The 11,199-nt window shown below is 33.3% G+C and overlaps 2 protein-coding genes across 2 annotated transcripts; one reads left to right on the forward strand and one right to left on the reverse strand.

Annotated features, from left to right (window-relative positions):
- The first annotated feature begins 2,610 nt into the window (after positions 1-2,610).
- LOC125420354 (gibberellin 20-oxidase-like protein) lies at positions 2,611-3,978 on the forward strand. Its single transcript, XM_048466947.2, has 2 exons — positions 2,611-2,983; positions 3,194-3,978. The coding sequence occupies exons 1-2, from the start codon at positions 2,625-2,627 to the stop codon at positions 3,795-3,797; spliced, it is 963 nt and encodes a 320-aa protein (XP_048322904.1). The 5' UTR covers positions 2,611-2,624; the 3' UTR covers positions 3,798-3,978.
- A 2,260-nt stretch (positions 3,979-6,238) lies between these two features.
- LOC107414189 (uncharacterized) lies at positions 6,239-7,444 on the reverse strand. Its single transcript, XM_048466945.2, has one exon. It carries the CDS (start codon positions 7,442-7,444, stop codon positions 6,239-6,241), a length of 1,206 nt encoding a protein of 401 aa, XP_048322902.2.
- Between the last annotated feature and the right edge of the window lie 3,755 nt (positions 7,445-11,199).

An 11,199-nucleotide genomic window follows, 5' to 3' on the forward strand; every position in this document is an offset into this window, starting at 1 on the left:
TTTCTAAAACAAATAAGAAAAGAAAAAGAAAAAAAGAAACGAGGGTAAGAAAACATATAGAGAATAGTGGGCTGGCCGGTGGAACTTGAAGACAAAAAATTGTAGGGCTGGTACGGCTGGATCGCGAACGCTGACTAGAATGGTGGCTGGATCCCTAGCACTGGCTGGAACGGTGGCTTGGGAAGGGTGGAAATTTCTTACAACCTTCAACCTTCTACTCTTGCATTTGTGGCTTGCAACGTCACTGGAATGGAGGAGAAGAGAAAGGAAGCTGCGAATGGGAGGAGAACAGAAATGGGAGATTTGGCCAAAATTTGCATGTGAGAGCAACTTTTATCTAGGGCCGTTGATGCCAAAAATGCAAATCGAAGGGTAGGGAATTGCCTCACATGTTTGGATCGCACATAACCCATGCGGACATCCCTCATGGTAGACTTCCTCTTTATATATATATATATATATATATATATATATATATAAATGCGGTATCTCTGTGAATTCAATAAGCCTAAAACTCTACAATGTCACCAAATCCAAAATTATTCATTTATCCGATGGTTACAGGCCTCTTGAATTTCAATTCCATTTTTGACGGATTTATCTACGAATTTGCTTTTTTATCTTCCTTTTCATATATAAAAAGCAAAAATTGAGTAGAAGGAGCCCCTAGCAATGGGCGTCTGCAGTGGCTGCTATATTAGAACAACTCCAATGATTCTTTCTATTGGAATCTATGTGGCATTGATTTTAAAAAATGTTCATGCTTATATGGTATTCTCTTTATTTAATTGATAATATTTTAGACAATTTCTTTTTCAACAGGCTCTGTTTAAAATGTTAATGTGTAATTTTTTATTTTAAAATTATATCTAATTAAAAAAACCAAAAGCCCACACAGGAGTTATTTTTCTTTTAATAGAAGACAATAAAAATAAATAAAATGCTGACTCAGTCTTTCTAACAAAGCTTCTAAAAGTAGCTAGTATCCTTCATAGTTTCTATTTCTTTTATTACCATATCAGCTTGACAAAACTAATGCATAGAACCATTGGAGATTATTTTTTTAAAACCTTATCTATTTATCTGATGTGGCAAAGAATTTTTAAATGAACAGTATCAATATACAGAACCATTGGAAATACTATTAAAGTAACCATAATCCTAATTGAAAGAAAGAAGAAGATAAATAAGGGATTTTTGGTAAATTTGATTTTTAAATGATTGTATAGAATTAGTTTGGAATTGCAAAAACAAAAAAATTCTAAGTTTAATTAAAACTAGGAAAAAGTGTAACTAAACAAAGAATAAAAGATAAAAATTCATAATTTTAATACAAATTTAGATAAAGCAACAACAATGATTAGGTGTGTACATCCACCGGCCGACATGTTTCAAATAGACGAATCAATGCCAATAAAATATATATATATATATATATATATATATATATATATATATATATATTAACTTCTTCTTCTTCTTTTTTTTTTTTTTGGATGAAATATATATATTAACTTCATGAGGTATATAAAAATAATAATGAGAACGGAGAAGACTTTTGATCTGGTATACAAAAAGTCTGCCTATATAAAATTGTCATATTTTCCATAAAACTTTTAATTTATTGAGAGTTCTTATAAGTTATAATGTCAATTCATATAGAATATGCATGTTTAATGGTAAGTTTTCACCAAAAAAACATGTTTAATTGTAAAGTACTTAAATAATTAATTCATAAATTCTGAGTCTAAAAAAAATTAATTAGTAGATTAATATTAGCAATTCATGTTTTTTTAATCGTATAGCCAAGCAAATGAGAAATTCTTACCTGGATGCACTGCGCTTAGTTGCATAAAAATATTAAAGAACCTATTTTTACCTGCATGCACTGCACTTAGTTGCATGAAAATATTAAATAATCTATTTTTCGTGGATATCTAATCTGTTTGACATTGTAATGGAGCTAGATAGTCAACACTTTTCCTTGTAAGAATCCAAGCTACCTATGAAACTTAAAAAACAACAGAATATTGACATAGTACAAATAACAAGCAAACCTCCATCTTCCCTGCCCTATATTGCTTCCCATCAGCTTTTGATATTCAATAATAAATCCAAACCCTTGCATCTTCTCCATTGACCTTTTGCAAACAAACCTTAAATATTAATATTTCCTTCCAAGAAATAGCCATACTTTGTCAGAACATTAACTACAGTTATCTTTAGACCTTTAAAATATATATATATATATATATATATATATACATATAAACAATTTTATAATGTAAGCTTAATTTCACTTTTTTAGGGAAAAAGAAAAAAAGATCTTGAGTTCCTTTCTACTATATATATGTATAATTTTTTTTAATAGGTGCGTCACTAATATATGATGGGAATATTATCACCTTTATGATAGATGCCTGATACATAAACATATGTAATTCTGGTAATATATCTTACAAATTATATAAAATCCAATGTCAGATACACACTATAACATAGATGACGTTGTTATCATAACAAAACTATATATATATATATATATATATATATATAATATATTACCTCAAAATCAAGACGAAGAAACTAATTAACTTGATTTCATTGTTTCCCAGGACAAAATAATGTCCAAATTGTCTGGGACATCCATAGAACTTCCAGTCTTTGACATCTTTAAGCCCTTAAACCCATCTTCCTTATCCTCTCTTTCTCTAGCCTGCAAAGAATGGGGTTTCTTTCACATTACCAACCATGGAGTCTCCAAAGATCTTTACAACAAACTCTACTCTCTCTCAACCCAGCTCTTCAAACTTCCCTTAGAATCAAAGCTCAAAGCAGGTCCATCGTCATCCATCAAAACCTACACTCCTCGTTTCATTGCCTCGCCTTTCTTCGAGAGCTTCCGAGTTTCAGGACCCGACTTCTTTTCTTCTGCTCAGAGTTCAGCACTACTTCTCCCTAACCAGCAGGATTCAGAATTCAGGTAAATTAAATTGATCCCTTTTGTTATATATTATTATTATTATTATTATTATTATTATTATTTTGATATCAGGGGTAGGGATCAAATTCGGATAATTCCCCAAAGAAATAGTAGCTTTCACCATTGGACTGCCCTTGCAGAGACTTATATATATATATATATATATATAACTTATGAACAGCATTTTGAATTTGTATACTGTTCTTCCAGTGAAATATTGAAGGAATATGGAAGCAAAATGACTGAACTTTCAAAAAGGATTATAGAAGTTGTGCTAATGAGCATGGGGGAAAATTTTGAGAACAAGTTCTACGATTCTGAATTCAGAAACTGCCATGGCTATTTGAGAATCATCAACTACACCCCGCCAGCCAATGTGGAAGAAGAGGAAGAAGTTGAAGGACTTGGAATGCACACTGATATGAGCTGCATAACCATAGTTTGTCAAGATCAAACAGGTGGGCTTCAAGTGAGATCTAAGGAAGGTAAATGGATGGACATAAATCCATGTGAAGGAACTCTTGTAGTAAACATAGGGGATTTGATGCAAGCTTGGAGCAATGGAAAGTTAAGGTCATCCCAGCACCGAGTTGTCTTGAAACGATTCGTTAATCGGTTTTCGTTGGCTTTTTTTTGGTGTTTTGATGATAAGAAGCTGATTTATACTCCTAAAGAAATTGTTGGTGAAGAGCATTTGAGGGTTTATAAGCCATTTATTTGTGCTGACTATTTGAAATTTAGAGAGAGCCGTGAGGAAGGGAAGTTTGAGAAAGTTGGTTTAACTGTAAAAGATTTTGCTGGAACTGAAGGATGATGATGAAGATGATAATGAACAAGATGAGAAGCGTTTGGCAGATCCCAATGAGGTATTGGTTAATTCTTAATTATTCCATGCATTTATTTTCACAAAAAATTATTAATTGATTGTGTTTGTTAAGATGTGATTTGGGACCTTTTGGATGATTTTTATTAATATGGAAATAAGAGAGATACTAGCTACCTTTTTTTTTTGGGAAAAAAAAATTCAAAGTATTATTAATTTTGACAGAATAATTATATATATATATATATATATCTATATGTATGTATAGATTAAAAAATAATTAATAACACAGTACTAACACTAATAATAATTTAATAATGAAGTCAACTTTCCAAAAAAGCAATGGAACACAATTTTTTTTTTTTTTATGTAGTATATACATGTTTGTTTCCTTTTGCAAAAAATATTTAAAGGCAATAAAGATAAAATTAAAATCATGGCTATTAATTATTTAATGTTATGATTGATGGTAGGCCACAAAGCCTACTTAATAATTAATCGTATTATTCCACGCCAAAAATTCAAAGGATAAATTAATAAGAGGGATATATGCTTTCAATTATATATTACATTTAGCGCCTACACAAGTCAAGTTATACACCTCATATTCCCTGTGCTCTCTCTTTAAGCATTTCACCAAAATTTTTGTGAGGGCGAAAATTCATTTTGGCTAAAACTTTTGTTTAATTATCGTATGTATATTTACTTACTATTAATTGGACCGAGGCCTCCTAATTCTGTCAATTAATAATGGTTGAGTTTGGTTGGTTTTTAGGATGTTAAATGAACGTACATATCGATTCCATATATATATATATATATATATATATATATATACAGTTTGTCTATGGTGCGGACGGTCCTTATGCGGACCACAGTATTGGTGACGGTTTTTTATAGTATTAATGATGATTTTCTAAAAAACCATCATTAATACTATTAAAAACTGTCACTAATACTGCAATCCTCATGCGGACCGTCCTCACCATAGAATTTTCGTATATATATATATATATATATATAATTTCAACAATTATAATTACTTTTTTTTTTCTAAAAAAACAATTATAATTACTTCTGTGATAATAAGAATTAAGGACAAATAAACCAACTTTTGTGACTGGTGATTCTAATATTTTATTACATTATTGGGTCCTTATTACTAGTTCCTTTTCTCTTATATAATTTTTTTTTTTTTTGAAAAGTACACTAAAATATATGTTTTCTTTGAAAAGTACACTTACATAAAATATTTTAAAAAAAGAAAACGATAATGACATTTACATGGATATCGTGCATCCTATATTGACGTATAATATATGCATTGTCAGATATTTAGTTTTATATTTTTCTAGTATTACATAAATAAAGAGGATTATACAGAAATGCCGACGTATTCTTAATGCTAAATCAAAAATTATTATATTATAACAAATAATTCACATATAATTTGAACTTTTAGTATTCACGTAAGAGAAATATTTTTAATGTATCTAGTCGAATATCAATTATTTGTTTGATAAATAAAGTAAATGAGGAAAATAATACATGTAATAGATATGTCAACAATTATTATAGCAAGTTATTTACTTATGATTTTACTTTTTCTTATTTATATTTAGAAAATATGAATATTAAATTGTATATATGTTTCATATGAATTATGTAAACAAAGGATAACCATATATATAAATAATTTACTATCCGAGTGATTTTACTTGATGATATAATTTTAATGTTGAATCAATAATTATTATTGCAAATGATTAATGTACCACTGGAGAATATTTTTAATGTATATTGTAGGATATTCAATGGTGTATCTAATCACGTCAACAAAGGAACAATTTATGTTATAGACATTCCAACATATTCTTAATGTTAAATCAACAATTACAAATGATTGATGTATCATTTGACTTTTCTTTATTCATGTACACAAGGAGGACTTTTTTTCCAATGCATATATACAATAGAATATATCTCATATGAATCACATAAACGAAGAGAATAGTACGTATATTGGACATATCATATATCTCTAACGTTGAATCAACAGTTATCCTAGCAAATAATACGATTTGGTTTTTTCTAATTTATGTGGGGAGAATATTTTTAGTGTAACTATATTGTCTATCGTTGTCTCCTATAAATATATTGTCTATCGTTGTCTCCTATAAACAATATAGACAAAGAGAATAACACAATAAGCAATAAATATCCCCAAATTTTCCTAGTAGAATTAAACATTTATTTCTACAAGGTACGAACTTACTTACCCTATATATATATGTGTGTGTGTGTGTGTGTATGTTTGTGTGTGTATGTGTGTGTGTGTAAATGAACATAAAACAGTACATATTATTAATATTTTTTGGTAAATAAAACTTCATTGAGCACAAAATAGGGGGGAACCAGGAAGAAAGATCCAATTACCCCAAATAACAAATAGCAGCAAGTTCCTCAGAGAGGATTTGAGCTAAAACAGTAGCTGGCCAGTTACAAAAATTAGCATTAGAACAAAGAAAAGAAAAGTTATCCTTCAAAGCAGCCTTGGCTGCTAGGTCAGCACTTTTGTTTGCTTGACGTGGGGTCCAAGAAATTGTCCAATTGTTAGCCTTCATTTTGTCTCTAGGCTTTTTAACCAATGACCACGATTCCAATTTACAAGGGTCCGAAGAGTTATTAAGTTGGTCCACAACTGATCGGGCATCACAAAGCCAATCCACATCTTTCCAATCCGACTCCTCTACAAAAGAAGCGGCCCACTCGATAGCTTGAAGTTCAGCAATGTCAGTTCTTACCGGAGGTATAGGTTCGGCTGCGAGATGTTTGATTATGCCTTTGTAGTCCATGGCTATTAGAGCAATTGCCGCTTTGTCTGAAGTGCACGCAGCATCAGTATTGATGCAGATTCTGCCATTTTGAGGGGGATGCCAGAATGCTTTTCTGCTAGGCTGAGGCAAATAGTCTTGAACTAGAGCCACAAATTTGCATTCTTCAAACAACGACTCCCACCTAGCTGTTGCTAAGGCTATGGAGCTTTTGTCTTGAAAAACCTTGTCATTACGTAACTCCCAGATTATGGAGAGAAAAGTGGTAAAAAGTAAAAAAGTGAAGTCTTTCCCTCCTAGATTCGAGTACATCTGATGAGGAGGATTTACACACCATCGCACCATCTCCTGCATATTTCTAAGGGGAATAGAATCCAGTCTAAGACCCCATTTGCTGCCAAAAGCCACTGCTCTTGCAACCGGGCACTCTAAGAAGAGGTGTGAAGGAGTTTCTTTGGAAGAACCACAAAAAGAGCAGCTTGGGTCCCCCTTGCCAATTCGTTCAAAGAGAAGGTCCTTCGTAGATAGAACATCAGCAGCAAGCCTCCAAAGAAACATCTTGAGTCTCTCGTGAATTTTAGCTGTCCAAATCTCCTTCCAGATGGAGTCACAGGTCTCTCCGTTGTTGGAGAGGATATTGTAGCAGCTTTTGACTGAAAAAACTCCATTGCTGGTGCTGGTCCAGAAGAGTTTGTCTTCTATGTCAGCTCCATATATTTTAATTCTCCAGATGGCTTCCCTGGTTTCTTGCTCACACAAATCATGTAACTTAACTTCGTCCCATGTAAGGTCATTTGGAACCATTACCAATTTTAAAGCAAGAACCCTTTCTGATGAGTTCTTGTGAGCTAAGAATACTTTTCTACGCAAAAAAGTTACCGACTTTGAACTTGCACCCGAAGAATGTTGTGTTTTTCAAGTATTTGGCTTTTATAATACTGCTCCATAAGCAATCCTCTCCCTTGGCAAGTTTCCATCCAAGCTTTGCTAAGAGAGCTATGTTGAAATATTGAAACTTCCTGAAACTTAGGCCTCCGGAAGCTTTGGATTTGCATATGCTTCCCTTGTTCTTCAATGCTAAGTAGTGATTGCTATCTTTTTTAGCTCCCCACCATAAACGTCTAACTAAAGCGTCCATCTCTTTGCACGTAGAAAGAGAAATTTTGAACATTGACATTGTGTAGATCAGAACAGCCTGAGGAACAGATTTAACCACAGTTGCCTTGCCTACTATTGAGAGAGTTTTGCCTTACTGTCAGGACCCATCCAAAATTCCTCACCGTAACCCTAGACAAGCCCTGATCCTAGGGAAACTGATGCGAATCCGCCCGAACCCATACAACCGACAACTCGCTGGGGTGCCAATCCGTTACGGATGAAGGTGGGACCGATCACTAGAGCCCTAGCCAAGAAGTTCAAGGACAATCTTGCTGTCTTTATACAAGGAATAAGTCATATTCAAGAGGGGTTGGCCATATCTAAAGAACCAAGGCCTGTTTTACTCATACAAGCAATAGAAGCCAAAACGGGCCCGGGTGGCGGTTTTGGTACATTTTGGAGTCCGGGAAGCATGAAATGGTTCCAATGCTTTATGGGTTCAATACATATGCCTAAGAGGTCATGGAATCAAGTTAAAGCAGCCCCAAATGCAATCAAAAAGGGCTTGTACGGACAGCATCAACAATTTGGCCGAATTTGCTATATTGCTTGCTGGCTTTACTGTATTTTACTGTATTAGCCTTTTCTTATTTTTTCAAGCATGGGAAACGTGTGGGACTTCATATTCAGTTTATTTGGCATCCTAAAAAACATCTAGAAGCTGATTTGAAGCTCAAAGAGGTCAAAAATTGATCAAAGTCAACTTGATCAAAAGGCTAGCATTTTTAGTTTCCTAATTTGTTTTTACTTTTTGTTTTAGGAAACTACCATTACTTTTTGGCTTTTATTTATTTATTTTCTGGACAAATAACTTTAGGAAGGTTTTTATTTTATTCTTTCCATTGTAAATTAATTAATTCCTAATTTAATATAAAGGAATTAATTAATCAAACTTAGATTAGGAAAGGAAGTATAGTTTCGGCCAACTAGGTTTCTTTATGTGTGTGGCCGGTTTTTCCTTTGTTTTTAGGGTTTTATTTCGTGGATTTGTAGCCTATTTAAAGGCTTATTTTTCAATAATAATAAAAAACTTTGATTTGATTAAGAAAATACTTGTGAGATTAATTATCTCTTTGTTCTTTGAGAACACCTAAAACACCATTAGAGAATTGGTTGTTTTGGCTTGACTTATCAATAGGTTTTCCATCCCCTATTGTGGCGTCTATATTATACCAAGGTTTCTAACCACAGGTTGGTTAGGGGTTGAGGTCCATTCCATTAGAACTTAAACTTAATTAAAGATCCGGGCTAATATAATACGGGTTTAGGAGCAGGTCGTCCTAGGTTCGTATCATTTGATATCAGAGCTAAATTTTGTTCAGGTTTGATCTATCTTTATTTGCTTTAATTGTTTTTGTGTTACTCTGCAATTTTAGCATTAGGTTAAGGTTGCATCCATCCTATACACGTTCAGCATCTTAAAAAAAAAAAAAAATTTCATTCCTAGTTGAATTAGGTTTCCTAGTTTTATCGTATTTTTGTTTCCTAATTTGTTGGTTGTCTTTTATCATTGTTCTTGATAATTTTGGTTTTTTTATTGATTTTCCTTTGCTGTTTTAGTCTTAAATATTTGCATTCATATATTCAAAAAAAAGAAGAAGTTTGCGGCAACATTTAAAAAAAAAAAAAAAAAAAAAAAACTGCACATTGTGTTTATTTGGAGGTCACGGGTTTGGTATTTGTTTTAGATTTGGAATTGCAATTTTGGTACTTACTCTTGCTACTGCAGTTGTTTATGCTCTGTGAGTAAAGAAAAAAAAAAAAAAAAAAGAAGAGGTAAAGCCCAATATCAAAAAAAAAAAAAAAAAAATTTCGGTTTGTTGGAGTTTGATTTGTTTGCTGGAAATTTGTTGGAGCTGCTGGGTTTTTTGATTATTTATTCAATATTTGAGTTGCTGGGAAATTATTTTTGCTGCTGGATATTTGGATTTTGGGTGCTTAAATTATTTGGATTAAAATCAGTTAAAGGATTTGATACAAAACTTGAATTACAAAGAACAACAACCAACAACTATTCTATATTTTTGTTCAATTTGATTCTTGTTCGAATTTGGATTTCTTTTTCTGGAATTTTATTCTTGAACTCATAATCTACTACCATCTGGTGCAGTTTTCAAAAATTCCAATGTTTTCCCATTATTTTGTGTTTTCTTGTCTAGAAAGCCGAAAAATTAGGATTTGTTGGATTCTTTCGGTATTGCCTACTTTTTGCTTCTGTTTTGTTGATAAGTTTAATTAAAACATACTAGTGATCTAATTGCTGTTTGTGGGTGTTTTAATTAGAACTTTGAGATAATTCATTGAGTGGAAAAAGGCAAGAGTGTGTGAGCTTAAAAGAGGGTAAAAGCCGAAACTAGTGTGCAAACACGAGTGTCGAGACCTTGTTTGAGTGAAACACATGAGGGAGTGAATATTGTGAGGATTTATTTTATTTTTGCAGTATTTTACTAACATGGCAGATTCTAGAATAAAAAGAGGAGACACACCACTGAGAATTAATGAAGAGGAGTCTGTAGGATTTCATGGTGATCCACGAGCTACCAGGCGTGGAGACCAAGCGGACATGAGAGCTGTTTTGGAGTCAATACAGCGGGTTAGTGCTCAAGTTGAGCATGTGAATCAAAGAATGGGAAGGCTAGAAGCCTCACAAGAAATTCCGAACACAAGAAATAGGCAAGAATTCCATGGAGGACGAGGCCAAGGACGAGGAGGTCACAAGAGACCGAGAGAGGAATTTAATGAGGAGCCATTCGGTGGAGACTTTGAGGAAGGTATGAACAAAACTTTTGCTGTCCAAGATAGAGCTGGCCATGGAAGATATAGGAGGGAAGAAACAGATGACAATCTTAGCAATATCAAGATCAACATCCCACCATTCATGGGAAAAAGTGACCCCGAAGCATATTTGGAGTGGGAAGAAAAAATGGAGATGATATTTGACCGCCATAATTATTCGGAGGCTAAGAAGGTGAAATTGGCAGCAATGGAGTTTGGCCATTATGCACTCCAATGGTGGACCAATGAGCAAAATACCCGAAGGAGAGTTGGTGATGACTTGATTACTACATGGCGACAAATGAAAGGAGCCATGCGGAAGCGATTCGTACCATCATACTATCATAGGTTGCTGCATCAAAGACTTCAATCTTTATCTCAAGGACATGGATTCGTGGAGGATTATTACAAGGAGATGGAGATGCTTATGATGAGATTGAACTTGAATGAAGATAGGGAAGCAACCATGGCAAGGTTTCTTGGTGGTTTGAATCGTGAAATAGCCAATCAACTAGAATTGCAACAATATGTGGAATTGGAGGAGATGTTGCATGTGGCTATTAAATTAGAGCATCAATTCAAGAGGAGGGGTGTAAGATCATGGTTTGGAGGTGTTTCCAACAGTG

Source organism: Ziziphus jujuba, chromosome 8, assembly GCF_031755915.1.
Source record: "Ziziphus jujuba cultivar Dongzao chromosome 8, ASM3175591v1".
NCBI lineage: Eukaryota > Viridiplantae > Streptophyta > Magnoliopsida > Rosales > Rhamnaceae > Ziziphus > Ziziphus jujuba.

Excerpts from the sequence above, each read along its gene's own strand:
- LOC125420354 (XM_048466947.2), top strand. The coding sequence starts at position 2,625 with ATGTCCAAATTGTCTGGGACATCCATAGAACTTCCAGTCTTTGACATC. Across the intron at positions 2,984-3,193 it reads CAGCAGGATTCAGAATTCAG|TGAAATATTGAAGGAATATG; the intron begins GTAAATTAAATT and ends CTGTTCTTCCAG.
- LOC107414189 (XM_048466945.2), bottom strand. The coding sequence starts at position 7,444 with ATGGTTCCAAATGACCTTACATGGGACGAAGTTAAGTTACATGATTTG.